The sequence below is a fragment of the Saccostrea cucullata genome, unplaced genomic scaffold, assembly GCF_032062105.1.
Source record: "Saccostrea cucullata isolate Sc308-1 unplaced genomic scaffold, CSIRO_AGI_Scuc_v1 ctg23, whole genome shotgun sequence".
In the NCBI taxonomy this organism is placed as follows: Eukaryota; Metazoa; Mollusca; class Bivalvia; order Ostreida; family Ostreidae; genus Saccostrea; species Saccostrea cuccullata.
Genome location: NW_026932470.1, coordinates 446050 through 465012, shown reverse-complemented (window position 1 = coordinate 465012; position 18963 = coordinate 446050). Strand labels below are relative to the sequence as shown.

The 18963-nt window shown below is 34.7% G+C and overlaps 3 protein-coding genes across 7 annotated transcripts in view; 2 read left to right on the top strand and 1 right to left on the bottom strand.

Annotated features, from left to right (window-relative positions):
- The first annotated feature begins 247 nt into the window (after positions 1–247).
- LOC134235210 (geranylgeranyl pyrophosphate synthase-like) lies at positions 248–9710 on the top strand. The gene is made up of 12 exons (XM_062717346.1): positions 248–365; positions 1261–1363; positions 2211–2279; positions 4991–5076; positions 6409–6455; positions 6995–7111; positions 8112–8213; positions 8605–8665; positions 8757–8835; positions 8947–9049; positions 9223–9337; positions 9465–9710. The coding sequence occupies exons 2-12, from the start codon at positions 1331–1333 to the stop codon at positions 9553–9555; spliced, it is 903 nt and encodes a 300-aa protein (XP_062573330.1). The 5' UTR covers positions 248–365; positions 1261–1330; the 3' UTR covers positions 9556–9710.
- LOC134235208 (set1/Ash2 histone methyltransferase complex subunit ASH2-like) overlaps positions 9711–18963 on the bottom strand; it is a 27022-nt gene continuing 17769 nt past the window's right edge. For all 4 annotated transcript variants that reach the window (XM_062717345.1, XM_062717344.1, XM_062717343.1 and 1 more), the window contains 4 exons: positions 11735–11827; positions 10714–10812; positions 10540–10602; positions 9711–10026 (listed from right to left, as the gene is read on the bottom strand). In XM_062717345.1, the coding sequence (XP_062573329.1) occupies positions 9934–10026; positions 10540–10602; positions 10714–10812; positions 11735–11827 (348 nt within the window). In that variant the 3' untranslated portion in view covers positions 9711–9933. The remainder of the gene's footprint in view (positions 10027–10539; positions 10603–10713; positions 10813–11734; positions 11828–18963) is intronic.
- The window catches only part of LOC134235207 (muscle M-line assembly protein unc-89-like), an 8030-nt gene continuing 2055 nt past the window's right edge, over positions 12989–18963 (top strand). The window contains exons 1-6 of one of the 2 annotated variants that reach the window (XM_062717340.1): positions 12989–14346; positions 16580–16763; positions 17148–17269; positions 17950–18052; positions 18301–18387; positions 18666–18686. In XM_062717340.1, the coding sequence (XP_062573324.1) occupies positions 13688–14346; positions 16580–16763; positions 17148–17269; positions 17950–18052; positions 18301–18387; positions 18666–18686 (1176 nt within the window). In that variant the 5' untranslated portion in view covers positions 12989–13687. The remainder of the gene's footprint in view (positions 14347–16579; positions 16764–17147; positions 17270–17949; positions 18053–18300; positions 18388–18665; positions 18687–18963) is intronic. The other variant, XM_062717341.1, reaches the window with a different exon arrangement.

Genomic DNA, 18963 nt, shown 5'->3' with positions numbered 1-18963 from the left:
AACTGGAAAAATATACGTGGGTGTGTGTGTTAGATTTAACTTTTTTTAAAAAAGGAATATCTGCGAAAAGACGACTGTTCCTAGATTATCGAATTAATTTTTGTTCAGGTGCCGAATTCATTTGAAATGCCGTTCCCTGCAAATATTGAATTGAGAGAGAGAAAGAGAGAGAGAGAGATGTTTATTTTTAGATATTCTAAAAATAGAAAACACGTGGACAATATGAAGCCGGAAGCCACTCTTCGATCATTCCATGATGTGATAATGAGAGAGAGAATTCCAATTTTCAAGTATACTGTTTTAATCGTTTTTGTTTCACAGTGACACTGAAACTTGATTGACACAACTGGATATTTATGAAGACGGTAAGTTTTGTACAAAATTAATTAATTTTGACATGTGCATGTATGACACGTAGGCCTATATACGTTAGGCATTTTATAAAAATGTAATGCCTATTAAATGCAAACAACATCTGATGCTCATATGGATTGAATATTTCACACAAAGAACATAAGGCCCATAGGTCATAATGCTCACCTGAAACACCTAGCTTGTACCCGCCGTAAAAAATTCTCCCTCTTTTTCCTATAAAATTTTTGATGCCATAGCATGCGCTTTGCCCAGTCCCAAAGTGGCCATCAGGTCATGGCATTATTAAACTTAACATTATATGGGGGTGCTTCTGTAACCAGAGAGGGAAAGAATTTGATGGACTAGGGTTTGAACCCATGCCCCCAGTCAGTCGATAAGTTCTTGTAATTACTATCCTAGAAACACCCCATTCCATCCCCCTCCAACCCATCCCTCAAATGTGAAAAGACAATAAAAACAAAATACATGTAGTACATCAATTGTTGCCTTTTGTCAGTATATACTTATACATTGTTGATAAACTAAGTACAATCAGTGACGTATATACGTCACTGGTACAATACATCACTATAAATATTTGCAGTACCCCATTTTCATGGAATAGCTATTTAGAAAATTTATTTAGGCAAAACAAAATTTTCACAAATTCTGGTTATTGGTATTATATAATCTATACTGTTAAAGATGTATAATATGAGAATGAAATTTTACGCTTGTAAACAGTCTTCAACTTTCATATCAGTAATGGTAATAAGACAAGAATTAAGTACTCAAAAATTAAAAATAGGATTTCTAATTTTCACTTCTTAGGTTATACTTGAGCATTGTCTATGAATTAATACTGTGATTAGTTTTGATTTTACCATTTTTTTTTTATTCTTGCAGACCTAGAGCACTGGTGTGGTAATTCCTAGAGACTGTGAACCAAAGAAAAAACTTGACTGATTCTTACAAAATGAGTGAAAAGGAAGGAGATGTCAATGATAAAGTTAGTGTCCTTCATGTTTTTAGCTCACCTGAGCCGAAAGCTCAAGTGAGGTTTTCTGATTAAATTTTGTTCGGCATCCGTCTGTCTAGCTGTCTGTAAACTTTTCACATTTTCGACTTCTTCTCAAGAACCACTGGGCCAATTTCAACCAAACATTTTTAAAGTATCCTTGGGTGAAGGGGATTAGAGTTTGTTCAAATGAAGGGCCACGCCCTCTCCAAGGGGAGATAATTAAAAATTAGTGAAAAATTAATGATACTTTTAAAAATCTTCTCAAGAACAGCAAAGCATTATTGGTCATACAGGTATTTATATGGAAGCATCCTCAGAAAGTGTAGATTTAAGTTTATTCAAATCATGACCCCTGAGGATATGGTGGGGCCACAATGGACGAGCAAAGTTTTATAAAGGAGTATATGGGAAAAAAATCTTCTCAAGAACAGCTAAGCCATGATTGGTTATTATTTATATGGAAGTTTCCTATGGTAGTGTAGATTCAAGTTTGAATCAAATCATGCCCCCGAATGTAGGATAGGGCCATGATGGATGAACAGAAGTGTTTAAGAAAAATCTTCTAAAGTCACTCGGCAGCAAAATCATGATTGGATATATTTACCGGTATATGGAAATATACTCAAGTAGTGTAGATTCAGATTTGTTCATATCATGACCCCTGGGCCGGAAGTAGGGTGGGACCATATTGAATTGAGAGGGAAAAAAAAAACAGTCAAAGAAATATGTATAAGCATCCTAAGTTGGTTTAGGTTCAAGTTTGTTTAAATCATACCACTTTTTCTTTGAAGCTAAATGTGCATTCTGTAATATAACTTTTTTCTTCAATTAACAGATTTTGTTGGAGCCCTATAACTATATATGCCAGATACCAGGGAAAAAAGTCAGGGCAAAGCTAGCTGCAGTAAGTCTTTCCTTTATTACTGACCACATCATGAGTAGTATCAAACTCTTTATTGGTTATTTTTCCAAATAATTTTTAGCTCACCTGAGCCGAAGGCTCAAGTGAGCTTTTCCGATCTTATTTTGTCCGTCGTCCGTCCGTACGTCCGTCTGTAAACTTTTCACATTTTCGACTTTTTCTCAAGAACCAATGGGCCAATTTTAATCAAACTTGGTACAAAGCAACCCTGGATGAAGGGGAGTTTAAATTGTTAAAATGAAGGGCCAAGTCCCCTTACAAGGGGAGATAATCAAGAAAAGACAAAAATAGGGTGGGGTCACTAAAAAATCTTCTTCTCAAGAACCACTGGGCCAGGAAAGCTGAAACTTATGTGGAAGCATCCTAGGGTAGTGTAGATTCTAAATTGTTAAAATCATGACCCCCATGGGTAGGGCGGGGCCACAATAGGGAACCCAAATTTTACATAGAAATATATAGAACAAATATTTAAAAATCTTCTTCTCAAGAACCACTGGGCCAGGAAAGCTGAAACTTATGTGGAAGCATCCTAGGGTAGTGTAGATTCTAAATTGTTAAAATCATGACCCCCATGGGTAGGGCGGGGCCACAATAGGGAACCCAAATTTTACATAGAAATATATAGAACAAATACTTAAAAATCTTCTTCTCAAGAACCACTGGGCCAGGAAAGCTGAAACTTATATGGAAGCATCCTTGGGTAGTGTAGATATTGAATTATTAAAATCATGACCCCCGGGGGTAGGGCGGGGCCACAATAGGGAACCCAAATTTTACATTGAAATATATAGAACAAATCTTTAAAAATCTTCTTCTCAAGAACCACTGGGCCAGGTAAGCTGAAACTTATGTGAAAGCATCCTTGGGTAGAACAGATATTAAATTTTTAAAATCATGACCCCTGGGGGTAGGGCAGGGCCACAATAGGGAATCCAAGTTTTACATAGCAATATATAGAACAAATCTTTAAAAATCTTCTTCTCAAGAACCACTGGGCCTCAAAAGCTGAAACTTATGTGGAAGCATCCTTGGGTAGTGTAGATATTAAATTGTTAAAATCATGACCCCCGGGGGTAGGGCGGGACCACAATAGGGAATCCATGTTTTACATAGAAATATAAAGAACAAATCTTCAAAAATCTTCTTCTCAACAACCACTAAGCCAGGAAAGCTGAAACTTATATGGAAGCATCCTGGGGTAGTGTAGATTCTAAAGTTTTAAAATCATAAAAGGGAAGGGGGTAGTGGGGCATGATAGGTAAAGCAAGAGGAGGAATTTGGTAAAGAACTGCATCACCCAAGTTACTTAGGTGAGCGATGTGGCCCATGGGCCTCTTGTTTCCTTAAATTTCATTGTTGAAAGTAAGTTGGTAGAGGTAAAACAAATATAAAAAGTAAAAAGAAAAGCCTCAAATTTTTTATATTATTTTTTTTTTGCCCCATGAAATATCTACTGTCCAAATTTCAGTTAAAGAATGACTGCACTTAAGCTATGAGAGTTGGATCCCCATGTTTTGCGCAAAATATAATTCCAAAATTCATTACATTTTTGTTTTATAGGTATTAAACAATATCTTAATAGCAGGTTTTGGTATATTATATTACATGAAAGTATTAAATAATGTCGAGCGACACTAGCTTTTGAGACGGGGGTCTAACAGTTTTGTCTCATTTCTATTGTTATTCATATGCATACCAGTTTTCAACGACTTTGTTTACATCGAGCCGCAACTTGGCCATTTTTCTTATTTGCTCAGAATGTGTATTTTAACCTAAACTTATACATATCCAAAGGACAATGTTGGCCAAGTTGCGGCTCATATCTAATTTAAAAAAAAATGTTCCCCAAACTAGGGTCGAGATAGCTACTAAATTAACCGGGCACCGAGCATCAACGATTGATATTATAATCACCTTTCTCATGTGACCTTCTGCTGTTCGATAAGCTAATGCTTTCATTGAAAATTTCATTGTGCTTAAGTCAATGTTGTGACATTATCTATCGTAATTCCAACTTCAAACTGTGGGAGATTTTTTTGCAAATTTTAATAAGGTTTGAAGATAATATGTCTCTTATTTAACTTTATGCTTTTCATTAGGGGTGTTTTGAAAGAATTCTGGTATTGACAGTGTCATTAGTTAGTACATGTATAGGCTTATGTCGCCTCTGTATTATGGTCTGCAGAGCAAGACATATACCCCATCCCTTAACATTAGAATCATTTAATAATTGTGCACCATAAAATCAACACGATCTCTCTCTCTTCTCCATTTCAATTCGTAGTGCGAAAACAATCATATGTGCTAATGTTTACATTCCACAACCACGCGGTTTAAATGTCTCCGCCTATTTGCGGATACCTTAGACTCGAAAGTGGTCTCGTTCAAATTTCCGGAATTTAAGGATTTTACATGTTCTTTTCAGTTATATTTTCTGTAATTATAGAAATATGTATGAAAAAAAATTCTATAAATAAATATCAAAAGCATATGCTTGCACATTAATCATAGATTGATTTAGCGATATATTGTAATATTAAGCTTAAAATGGGTAGCCGAAAAGGTTCCAAATGACATACATAAGTGCACTCATTCTTTGATTTCAATTTTTGTGCTATCCTACAAATATACAGATAAATAGACAGACAAATGATAATTGACTTTTTCTCTTTTTCTTAACTCTACATATATAGGCATTCAACTGCTGGCTGAATATTCCTGAGGAGAAACTGAAATTAATTGGAGAAGTCACTCAGATGCTGCATAATGCCAGTCTATTGTAAGATTCACATTCACTGCGCTTCCTTTTTAAATGTTCCAAGTATTTGTTTAGGCAAGCGTTTCAGACACAAGTTGTTAGAATGTCTCTGATCAGCTTTTATGTACACGGTACATACTATGTAAATAAATATAACCTGAAGTAAACATAATTGTACAATACTGCATTACAAAACACAGTTTTCACAATCACTGCCTCTTTATTTGGTCCTTGAAGCCATTCAAGGAAAGTCTTATCTTCAACCTCATTCACTAAATACTATTATTATATAGTCTATTTATAGTCCCTATATAATCTATACAAACGCAAAAAGTTCGTAACACTACATATTCACCGGATTTTAGGCCGTATTCACCGGAGGGTCAATGCGCGTGCAACGGCATTGTGATGTCACAATTACTACCTCAAACAACGTTGTAAACAATTGTGGCCGTATTCACCGGAGGGTCACTGTGCGTGCAACGGCATTGTGACGTCACAGTCATAACGTCAAACAACGTTGTAAACAATGGTTGCACCGGCCGCAGAGAGCTACGTATCTGAGCAGAAAAACAATTATTCAAACCTATTTCAGGATTATTTTTTATTATTTGGACGTCTTACATATAGCAAAATTCGGAACGAAAACACGGAAGTTACAAAGAGTAATCTTGAGATTTTTTTCTATTTTCAACAATGGAAGATCGCAAATGAAAATGGTGTCGTCATACAGCCTTCACTGTCTTTTTTTATTCAAATCCCGACTATATAATAAAACAATTATGGACTCTTTTGGTGTTGAATATGGTTTGTTATTCACCAGAAAAATATCCATATTGACCGAGGCGAAATATGGTTTGTTATTCACCAGAAAAATATCCATATTGACCTCGGCTTCGCCTCGGTCAATATGGATATTTTTCTGGTGAATAACAAACCATATTCAACACCAAAAGAGTCCATAATTGTATAGTACATGTATATTTCATAATGATTGAAAGTATGCCAATTTATCAAATGATTTTTTTTTTATATTTTCATACATATTTTAAGGGGAGGGAGTATTTCTTAGCTTTTCAAAACTCTTATGGATGAACAAGAATAAGTAGATTATAATAGATAGAACAGAAATGTTGAACGAATGGCAAGTCAATACATTCAAGAATGTTATCATTAATATACTTTTGTATTCATTAAATTTTTAACCATTCTGCATCATACTTTTGCCTAAAATTTCACACAATTAGGCAAATTTTATGTGGTGACTGAGTTGTTGTTGACATGAATTCAGTCTTTCCTATTTTTGTTCCAATTAATACTAGACTTCATAAATGATATTTCATTTACTTGCAGAATTGATGATATTGAAGATAACTCTAACTTAAGAAGAGGAATTCCAGGTACATATTCACTTCTTTTTAGCTTACCCGAACCTTGGAAAAATGTCCAAAAAAAAGCCAAATCTGTGTTGTATATAAACTTTTTACATTTATAAAAGAAAATAAATAAGATGAAATAGGCAAAGATAACAAATATGTCCATCTAAGAAAAAATGATTTCAGAAGTAGGAACAGGTGTGTATTAGGAGTGATAATCCCCAGTTGACCGGTCACATCTGCCTTGAGCCCTATGTATTGATCAGATAATCAGTGTGCTCCTTGGTCAAATTAAGAGATATTTTATTGTAACTTTCAAATTGCCCTTTCTCAAAGAAAAAGTTTTACATAGGAAAAATCTCGGAATTAATCTTTAAAATCTTCCTCTCGTGAACAGCAAAGCTTTGACTGGTCACATGAATATGGAAGCAAAGGAGAAAAAGCAGGGATTTATTGACTTGGATGAGCACTGTAGCCCATGGGCCTCTCTTATATTGATAAGAGTTGTATTTTAAATTGTAGATCTTACATTTTATTTAAAGAATTTTGAATTTTGTTTTCAGTGGCTCACAATATATATGGAGTTCCACAAACCATAAACTCAGCTAATTATGTATATTTTCTGGGATTAGAAAAAGTTCTACAGTTAGACCATCCAGACAGCACAAAAGTATTTACAGGTAAATTGACACGTTTAAATTTATTGCTTTTCTAGACTTGCATGGTTTTTTTTTGTTTTTGCAATAAGGGATATGCAAAAAACAAAAAACAAAACAAAAAAAAACAACAACAAAACTACAGTACTTTTTGATATACAAAACAAGTTATTACCTAATGCTTGTAAATATGACATATTCATTGGGGTAACCGGAGCTGAAAGCTCTTACTGTAAATCACTTTTTATTCGCGAGAACTTTATTTTCGCGTAATTATGCGAGAGAGTGTGCTCGCAAAAATTTAATTCTCGTGTACAATAGTATTCCTTAAGAATATATAGAGCAATAACCACAATTCGCGAAAATTTTGTCTCGCTAATCAATAGTCAATGACTATCACGCGAAAATATGATGTCGCGAAAATTAAGTGATCTACAGTATTTGTTCAAATCATTGCCACTGGTGATTGGAAAGGGCCATGATTTAATAGGGATAAAAAAATCTTACATTGAAATGTATAAGGAAAATGTATTGGAAAAAATTCTCAAGACCCACTGGACCAAAAAGGATGAAACTTATGTGAAAGCTTCAAAAGATAATTTAGATCCAAAACAGTTCTCTCATGGCCTTTGTCAATAGAATGGGGACACAATAGGGAACAAAAGTTTCCAATGAATCTATACATGAATCATTTTTAATTTTTTTTCATGTTATGGACCATGAGTTAATTCTTGGTTAAAATAATGATCAAATTTTACATAATGCATGTATGTAGGGAAAAATAATTCTTCTTCTTAACTGCAAGGCCATGATAGTTAAATATTAATACTGGAGCTTCCAATGGGATGTGGATTCAGAGACCCGTTAGAGTTAGGGTTGGGCCAATAATGGGATCACACTTTTTCATGGGAATATGATTGAAAAAAAAATTCTGAAGAAACAGCAGTGCTAAAATAACTCAGGTGAGCATCATGGTCCATGAGCATTGTTTATTTTAATACTTTGTTTACTGATTGTTTTACAGCCCAGCTCCTGGAGTTACACAGGGGACAAGGTATGGATATTTACTGGAGGGATGCTGTGGTGTGTCCTACAGAGGAGGAGTACAAGGCCATGGTCATCAAAAGTAAGGTCAAGGACATGCAACTCAGAAAAGTCATATATCAAAGGTTACCTGACTTAGTAAGGTCATAAAGATCAAGGTCATTCAACTCATTAAGTTCAGAAATGACAGGTTCATTCAACTCAGTAAGCGTCATTTGGGCAGAGGAAGTCCTAGGCAAGGTGTAAAAAGACCCAAATTCTGTACATCGAGTTTCAGTTTGAATTGTATCATTACGTGTATATCTATGGTTTAATTCTTTTAATAACTTTGTAGGGAGGGGGGCTATACTGAAAAAAAAACATGCCCATTCGTCTGTCTAAGCCCTATTAGGATAACTCTTAATTTTTTAAGAGACTGAACTTTTAACTTTAGAATTCTTTGGACACTCATCTGATACTGGTGTTAATTTCAGAGACAGGAGGACTGTTTGGTTTAGCCGTGGGGCTGATGCAGCTCTTTAGTGAATGTAAAAAGTAAGTCCTACACTTACATGGTATACAGTTTGTCTGACTTACTAAACTCATTGTATACAGCATATGTTTCATTCTCGATTTCTAATTTCAGAGATTTTGTTCCTTTATTAAATGCCTTAGGATTGTATTTCCAAATTAGAGATGACTATGCTAATCTGTACTCCAAAGAGGTAAATATCCTAGTTCATAAATTCAAGACACTAATTAAAACTATAGGTACATTGCCAATTAACCAATAGAAATAACAAATTCCTTTTATACCCTCATAATATATATTTCAGTATGAAGCAAACAAGAGCTACTGTGAGGACCTGACAGAGGGGAAATTTTCTTTTCCTATAATCCATGCCATAAGGAGCAGCAAGGAAGATAACCAGGTTATTAGTATCCTTTGTCAAGTGACCATACAGGAGTTAGCTCCCTCAATTTAAGAATTAATAGTCAGAAGTTTCATTTATGCCACCAGCCTCAGTATAATATCCATGTTTGTAGAGAGATAGATCATTCCTCCAAGTTTGTTAATCCATAAGGCTATAAATTCCTTAGCTTTGATTTAGATATACTAAGACAGCGGACGACTGATAATGATGTGAAGAAATACTGTGTAGAATGTCTACATAAACTAGGATCATTTGATTATACAAAGGAAACCTTAATTGAATTAGAAAACAGGTAAACTGTATAAACTATGGCTCCAAATACACATGTACAATTTTTTAAAAATATTATGGTAGAGTTATGCCCCTTTAGCTGTGATGACACCACTGAATACTCATCAGAGTGATTTTATTTTTTGTAGAATTTTGGAGCTGATTAAAGAACATGGTGGTAATCCTATTTTAACTGCATTAATTAATGAACTCAAGAAAGTTTACAGAGAAACTCAATAACAACAAGACTTTAACTAATAGTATTTGCAATCTCACTGCCAACTCTCAACTCTCATGCTCATCATGAATGGACCAATGTGATAAAACAGAACATGGACAGTTCAATATGACCATTTTCATTGATATTCATTTTGCTGAATAAAATATGCAAAGAATTTCTGTTTTTACATTTATTTTTAATCATAGACATGGACAACATGAAAGTCATAGATCATTACATTCACTGAAGTCCTAGGACAAAAGTTTGTTACAAGACTTCACACAATTGGGTGGGACTGCTTCCTTGGCCTTCTTACATAAAGGCATTGCGTAATGATGTCTTGCTTCAGACTCACAATAACTCCTTACAGATTAGGTTGAGAAGTTCTAAGTCTGTGTTCAGAATTCTGGTAACTTTCCTTCATTCTCCACGTGGTATATGATGTCTGCGAGGGCATACTCGACCATTGTCTGAGACGCAGCATCTGACATCTGAAATATACAACATATTGAATGTTTTAATAAAGAACTTGGAACTAATTCAAGTATCTCAATGACCATCTCCTACAGAGTGTAAAAAGGAAATACTGTGAAATAAAATATTTTCGTGGGTGCAAATTTTCAAGGTTTTAGAAAAAAATATTGATTATGTGGGGATCTGATTTCGTGACAAAAGTTTTCAGTAAAAATGCTTATCAAATTTTACAATTCCTGGTGGTAATGAATTTGTGGGTCTCTCTATACCTCAAAAACAATAAAAATTCAACCACCACAAAAATTAGTGATTTCATCAGGAAACATAATTCTGTACACAAAAAGTTTATGAAAAGGTGCTTCAAAACCAGGTGCAAATAACCAGTGGAACTACAATTTCTTATTAAAAATATCTGGTCAGATTGTTATGAGAGATCTAGTGACTAAAAATTAAAATTTGGGTTTTTTCTGCTGAAATCATTTGGTTAACAGCATCTATCTTTCAAATGAGAGTCGTATTAAGTAACATACCGGTCTGAAGTCCTTAAGGCCCTGCGGGGGACATTTGAAGTCTGGTCCAAAATTCATGGTCACCTGCAAAAATAGAACAGAGGCTAAATTTCACAAGGCATTTCATGATGTAAAACCTTTGTATTTACCTTAGGACAGAATTTCTGTGATTCTTTCACACAGAAACATACAAACCTTGGCATTTTTGTAGAGAGAGACTGCAGGATAATATACACCCTCAAACACATCTTCATACGCTATTCCCTGGGAGACTCCATTCTTGTACATAATGATCTGAAACACCCAGAAAAAAGTTTCAATATTGAAATAACGAATCAAAACTGAAGTTGTGTCAAACATGAAGTTTTTAAGAGCAGTTTTCTAGTAATGCAACCAACCAGCATTGTAATTAATAGTCTTTTATAGGAGCTGAAACATATTTAAGTGAAGAGCACTTTTTGAGATTTCAACTCCATTAGCAACAAGCATCAAAGATCAATACTCCATTAGATGAGTAGCTGGATCAGTTATGATTAGAATGATGTTACCTGCAGTCCAAACATATGTGGCAGTCACTTGAGGGGCACTTGTTATCACAAATTATCATAGATCTTGGTTTTAGGGACTTTTGGGAGCAGGTATTATCAGGTATTTCACAGGACCAAATGATGGAGTCAGGGATTTCAAGGGTAAAACATTTAATATGAAGAATGTGATTGTTCAACAAATCTATTAGGCAAATCCTTATCTTAATTAAAATTACTCATTAGTTTTAATTAGAGAGGATAGGGCTTAATACATGTACCAGGTTTATCCCTGGAACCCATCAGTGCCTACAGAAAATTCATAGTGTATATCAAGATATTGCGCCAGGTCATTATCTGGAAATCTTAACCTGGGATCCAATTTGTGGATTTGGGAATTTAAGGTACATGTATCAGTAACTGCTGATGACATCAGAGACATTGCAAACTCATTATGTGAGAATCAGTCAGTGGTTTCTAAATATATGAGGGCCAGTCCTATCGGTAGTTCCACAGTATGCATGTTTTAGGGTCAGTCTTTACCTGGGATACTATAAGTGGTTTCTGAGTATATGAGGGCCAGTCCTATCTGTTATTTCAGAGTACTAGTATACATTCTAGGGTCAGTCTTTACCTGTAATACTTTCAGTGGTTTCACAGTACGTAGGGGCCAGTCATTAACTCAGAATTACCTGTGATCCTATAAGTGGTTTTAATGATTTTTCAGTCTCTGCAACATGATCTTTTTCTTCATAGTAAAGATGACTCTTAAACTTGACCAATGGCTGCAAAGACAGAAGATAAAACCTAATTAAAAATAAATTATTATGACTACAGAAGGATTTTAACAGAAATACTTTATTTTTATTCCCATCTGATATTAGTGTAATTACAACGTTTCCTTGTTCATAACCTGTAATAAGAATTTGCTGCACCAACGTAAACATTTTTTTCATATTATGTCTTCTAAAATCAGTGCTTTAAAGAAACACGCTAGCAAATGAAATATCATACTGACATTAGAAAACAAAAACTATATACTCATTGTTTATGTAAATACTTTTAGAGTTTTGTTTAAATTTTACAAATTCTTGTGAGGAGATTTAATGACACTTTCGTTTAACATTTAACTCTAGAGTACGTACACCTGTGGTGCTTTATATACTTCCTTTATCCCGATCTGTTTACATTATCATTCAGCCTAACTATAATAATAAAAGGAGTTTTTTTCTTTATGCTGCAATTCAGTTGTCTGAAAGCAATGCATGTAATCTTCACGGCTAATGAGCGGTCTTCTTCCTCGTATAGTTTGAAGTGTTTCCTTGTCTTATAACAAGTACCACTCGTCTTCACTCGAGGTACCCCTGGTAAGTCGTTTTGTTGCCGACTGTTTTATATAATAGCTTCTGGTGATCTTATTTTTTTTTCTTGAGTAGTTTGTTTTAATTTTGCAAACAGAATAACATCTCAAGAATTTTCTTTCTGCACACAACAATTTTGTTACAGCATTGTTTTTATTTTAAATTCTGGTTAATTTAATTCCGAGAAAATGAATGTAAGATATAAATCGCTAATGAACTGTAGGGAAATTTAACTCCTTCCTTTAGAGGTTTTAACTACTTAATTTCAGACAAGATATTTTGTAAAAACTAAATATCTGTATGACCAATGACAGTATTAATGACTCAGTATATTGACTGAATATTTTATTTATAGAAATAATTCATAAGCCCTCACACGCAGTTTCTCACTGCAAAAAACAAACGCTCTGTAAAAACAAAAAATAGAACATATATTAATTCCTGTGTTGTTGAAACTGACATTATACTTTCTTTACTAAACTCTTACACCGAGTTGAAAAGTTAATGACATCAGCAAAGAGAATTGCTCAATTCAGGACACAATTTGACTTATTACATTACAGATGCTATTAAATTAAGCTAGTTAGCGGAGATAATGACATTGTGCACTATGGGTATAGAAGGAAATGACTCACACAGCGCCACATTGACACATTCCTTTGAACTTAGGTATTAGCGGTACAGGGAATCAGCCTTATCTCTTGTGTACATATTTTGTTGTTTTTAACCCCCATAGAAATATGAATTTATCACAGTGCAGGCTTTGTTGTGAGGAAAAGTAGGAATATTTTTGTGTTACAGAGCACCTGCTTGGTTAACATTGTGTGCGAGCCCTGCCAGTGAATTCTCTGTTTATAGGGATCACACCAGTTCTTACTAATCTGTGTAATGCTGTTCTGCCCTTGTGCACGGGAAGGTTGCAGATTTATTGATTTGCAATCAGTGTAGTCTTTCTCAGGTCAACTCCGATGAACCAAGCCATTTCTCTGTATTGACAAACAAGGATTTTAAATGGCAGCATGTGAATGACATTCTTGTGTGTGGTAAAATTAACAAACCCTGTGTTAATTATAGAGTGAATTTTTTTTGCAGACATAGCAGGATTAGGTGCGAGTCTTACGTACACACTTGAATGACCTTTTTGCCTGAGGAAATGTTTATGTCAGTGTGTACTATTTCATCCTTAGCAATCAGGAGTTATGTGTAGTATCTCTGGCTGGGAAAATCCTGTATGTACTCCCCTTACTTGCAGTTTGCCTTCATGTCTTGTATGAGGTGATTCAGATGTGTTCTAACATGGAAATATGGATATTATGTGTGTTGGTTGTGGGCTGGGAGACAACATGGTGCTTTCCTACACCTGCTAGTAAAGCCAAGGAGGAGGAATTTCTCAAGCCGGCTCCACATCCTGTTATAGAAACCATTGAGGCTGGTAAAAATAATACTCTTCACCTTATTCAGGAAGTCGCCCATTCAAATCAGAACACTCAGCCAGCTAGCCCCACTAATGATTTAGGTCGAAAAGTAATTGGATACACAAATAATTTTCAATATAGTAACAAAAAATTTTTGAGGGATTATGAGACAGAGAGTGAAAGAGAGAAGTCTAAGGTGATTTTTGAGTATCGTACAGTGAAATCGAGCCGCCCTGAATCCCTCTCTCTATCCCGGAGAGAAGCACTTCAACAAGCGGATGTTGACGCTAGCGGAGGTTCGTGGTCGACAATGGTGTTGACAATTGCGAGCACCCTTGTGGCTCTGTTCAGCATGTCTGTCCTTGTAGCAGTCTTCCAATGCTGTTGTCGCAGGAGAAAGCGCAGTGCGTCCCCAGAAACTGAGGAAAAAGAGGAGAAAACAGCCGAAGACAAAAACCAGAACAACGAAAAAGTCAACAAAGAGGAAGTATCGAAACCAACCAGCAAACAAAACGACAAAAAACAAGGGTGAGTTTGGAATGTTTTGTTACAAGAATACTCAAGTGATGATTGTTAGCTTCTCTATAGTCACAAGTCCTTGAAAAACTTACCATATATATAGACTTAACAATGTAATTCTTAACTGTGAGGCTTAGTGTTGAGAAAATCTGTAGCAAAAACAAACAGAACAGATATACTGTTTTATAGCCCCACCATAAGTAGCTATGAGTAGTACAGTTGACAGTGTAGTGCAAAATAGCCTTGGGGTGTCACTACAATAAGTTTGTCACACAGTGTACAAATTGATTTTCCACCTGTCAGATAATGATGAATGGTTAGGTATCATAACTTCCTATTAAGCACCTCTCTTTCTCTATTGATCCTAGTCAGGGGAGCCGTTCCAGGCCCATCAAATACTCTGGTGCCACACATTACAGAAATCCAATACAGCTATAACTCCGATCCTGCTTACAGAAACCTACAACTTTAGCATTCTTAAAGAAACAAAAAAAAACAAGCCTCTGATTCTGGTTTATAACCCCAAATGCCCCGATGCAACAGGTTTTCATTTTTATTGAATTCATCTGGTGATAATAAACACTCTGCAACTTTGTTAATTAGTCGAGCTAGTAGCAGGCCCCATCTGATTTATATTAACAAGTTTATACATTTTGCAAAGAAAAAGGTAATAGTGTTAGGTTGGAAGACGTCCAAACAAATACTAACACTTCACAAAAAACAAGGAAACTATGATCTAGCTTCAAGCATTCTTAATCACGTTAACCAGTAATGTACAGAAATGTAAAGTAGAATTTGAACTCTCACAATATGATTCAAAGTGTGATCATACAAGGGAAAAACAATAGCAATCCTTGAAATTTAGAAAAGCAATTTAGCCTTAAAAAACAAAAAATTCCACATTAAATAAAAACTGTCAGAATTAGAGGAAATTTATTTAAACACATACTTTGAGTAAATTTTATACACATACTCTATAATGACTGTATTTCATTAGATAGTGAATTTTTACACACATACTTTATTTAGGTGTTGATTTTTTTCCTGTTCTGATCATTTGAATGCTTGACAATTTAGTTGATTATTGTACAGTATGACATCATCGGTGGTAACCCTCTCTCCCCAGATGCCCTCTGATAACCCAGACTCCTAATCCCAGGTTTATCTAATTAACAAGTGGTTCGTTAGTTCTCACACATTGCCTGCAGTCTATACAGCTAATGGATTCCTTCTGACCACCAGAAACACTGCTTCTCTAGCCAACTCTAATCACTAGTACACTACCTCTAACAATCATTCACACAAAATGGACATTTCTTCTCTGGATAATATCTGTGACTTTGATATGACAGAGAGTACTAGTTCAGATCTAGAGTAAGTTAAGGATTAATGCTACATTTAATTCCCCTCTTCATCCCTCCACCCCAGAGAAAATTCTAACAGTCTTATATGTTCCTAAATTCTACTTCTATTTTAATGAATGCAAATATTATGGTCAACAACTTAACGAACTTGACACATTCATCATTTATTAGACCTCTTTCAGCAGGTTAGATGTTCATAATTAATTTCACCTCTGAATTCATCCATATTTAATTGTGTTTTGAATTAAATGCCAAATATTACAAATGTCCATTACTATTAATTATATAGGAAGCACTAATACCATGTCAGCAGCCAAGAGTTCTAACCAAATCTGAAAATCAAAATCATACAAACCATATTTACCCTAATTGGCACAAACACTGCCCCCCCCCCCCCCCCCCCCCCCCATATGTTACTTCCAATCTGATAATAGTATTGTAAGATACTTTCTCCAAACTACTCCTGAACCATCCATTACTTTTCTAACAGTGCATTTTATTAATTTTGTAGATAAAATTTCATAAAGATTGTCTGCTCAACTGCAAACAGATAAATGCTTTCAAAAATCTAATTGCTATAATATTAATAACCTACCAATTAGAATATATTAAAATGGTTTATAAGCGAAAAAATTACGTTTTCAATTTTACACTCTGTTACAGATCAGTCTGATAAATGCACCCTGGGCACTTATTACGGCAAATACAGTATCTGTATAAACACGATGCAGCTTTTGCATTTAGCGGTGACTCATGTTTTACTCACTAATAATGCGGCAATGTATGAAAATACTCAATTTACACATGCAGTAAAGTCCTAATGTGCATTGATTCCCTATAAACAGATTAAAGCATGCATTTGCGTTTTGTTTTTTCAGTGAAGATTCACAGGAGAAGACAGATGACAATAAGCTATCATTTAAAGACAAATTAAAAGCCTTTGAGAAGAAGGATGACAGCAAAGAGTCCCCCCTCCGACCAGGCCCCACCCCCAAAAAACGACCCCAGAGCGAGGCTTTTAAGGCCTTCGAGGGCAAAGGGCTCATTATGGGAATGCCTATGGTAATTCTATTAACATTTCTCTAACAGACTTTAAATCAGTTAGTTTATTTGGTGAGTAGATGATGATCATATGTGGTTTTGTGTTCATCATGTAATTTCTCTGGAGACCATCATCTGCTATTATTAGGTTTTGGGTGATGATTCTGCCTTGTCAACATTAGACACATCATAGCCATCATGCAGTTATATTCAATTGCAGAAAATTTTTTATGTGCACACATAAAGTGTCAATCATAAAAATACTCAAGGGGTACAGAAAAACAGGATGAAAACTATCTAGTCAATTGACAAAAACTACATTTATATGAACCAGGTACCTGTTTTTGATGACTTGCTACAAATACATGTGGAAATTTCTGTTTATGTCTGTTTATTTTGTACCAGGGCCAAGGTCCACGATTTCCTAAACCAAAGGAGACGCAGAATGAGGAAAAGGAAGAAGCCGACGTTATAATGCGACCAAAAATAACCATCACCCCTTCCCCCGATGCAGACTCAGATACTGGGTAATGCAGTTCATAGAATCCTGAAATATCTTGATCCATACAGCAAAATTAAAATAGTATTTTAATTTTGCAGTTTTTTTGTGCAAATTTGTGCACTCTTTGTAATGCAAAGTAAAAACTAAATCTAAAAGCTGATCAAAGTTTCTAATGTATTAGATGGGTTTAATCATAAAACATAATATTTCTTCCAAAAAAAAAGACATTTCACATACTGTGAAATCATATGTTTCCGTGGGGGGTTTAATTTTCGTTGTATTTGAGGTATGATGAGACCCACAAATTCATGTCCATCACAAAATGTAAAATGTTACATACACAAGTACTCATTAATTCTTGATCCACAATTTCAAATCCCCACAAACCAAGAGATTTTCCTCAAACCACGAAAATTTGACCCCAGGAAATATGTTATTTTACAGTATTGTAAGTTTGAACATGTTTGGGGAAAATAATGTTCATACTCTTTTTCAATTTCAAAACAATAGCTGTTGTGCAAAATTTGAGATCTTGTCTGGGTAATTAGTGCTATCTGAATGTGCTATATATAACACATGAAATACAAGATATTTTGCTATGTACTTGATTTTGTGGTTCTGCTTTCCACCAAAATTGCTAAAGTAAATAGAATACACTGCTAAATATTTTACATTTACAGTATACTGTATTGGTATATTTTACAGAAGTTACAAACAGCCAGATAACCCTGATGTAGTGATAGCTGATGAGGATGATGACGACTCAGAATTTGGGGCCATCAAAAGGGAAACAGCTGTTCTAAGATCAGTAAGTAGACACTTATGAAACAATCTCTCATAAATCTTACAGCTAGTGCCTTTTAAGGATAAAAAAAATATATAGTGCACCACTTAAAATCAATTTATCTTCCATAAACAAATTACTATGTTGATTTATTTTGTGTATTTAGGTTAATTTATGAATTCAAAAAATAATTCAAATGTTTGTCAAGCCATTGGAATTTCCAGCCAAGAATTAAAATGATAAAATGCTAAAATTAGAAGTTTCACTTTCAGTATCGGAAAGCCCCTCCACCCAAGAACAGAAACCGTTCTTCCGCAGCATTCAGGCGTAAAAATGCTCAGCAATCTATGGCACAATTAGTAAGTTGACAAAGTGCTGGTAATTAAAGTTTCAAAGAATGAGGTACCAACTTCTATTATGGAATATTCTTGACAAGTGATAAATGATGATTCTAAAAATAGCTGTGATAAGGTTGATAAGCACAATGAAATACATTCAGGAAATGTTGTGTCAATGCATTAAGTGATCACCATCGTAATAAAGACAATGCATTAAGTATTCACTATTGTAATAAAGACAATGTTATGAAGTCCACTTAGACAAAGCTACAGTAGACATGACTTCATTTTTTTGTTAGCTTGATGAAGGCTTGGATGTTGTAAGTGTGAAACCTATAAACAAGCGGGCATGCAGACGACAAACAGGGCATGACTTACTGTTTATTGCTTTTTTATTTTTATGATATTTATATCATATTCATGTATGTATATAAGAGATCTATGTGTACATGAAGTTATGGCTTCCAAAATATCCCTTTTTTCAGACTAAAAATTTTCCAATATTTGATCCCTCTTTCCTTACTTCAACTATTATCATTCCCAAATTTCTATCAGTTTTTCCCAAATATTTTAAATTTTTCTAAAGGCTGTTTTACT

What these genes read in the sequence shown, in the direction of transcription:
- LOC134235210 (XM_062717346.1), top strand. Translation starts at nt 1,331, where the DNA reads ATGAGTGAAAAGGAAGGAGATGTCAATGATAAA. An exon ending in CTCTTTAGTGAATGTAAAAA is followed by an intron (nt 8,666 to 8,756) that starts GTAAGTCCTACA and finishes TTCTAATTTCAG; the next exon opens with AGATTTTGTTCCTTTATTAA. An exon ending in TTAATTGAATTAGAAAACAG is followed by an intron (nt 9,338 to 9,464) that starts GTAAACTGTATA and finishes TATTTTTTGTAG; the next exon opens with AATTTTGGAGCTGATTAAAG.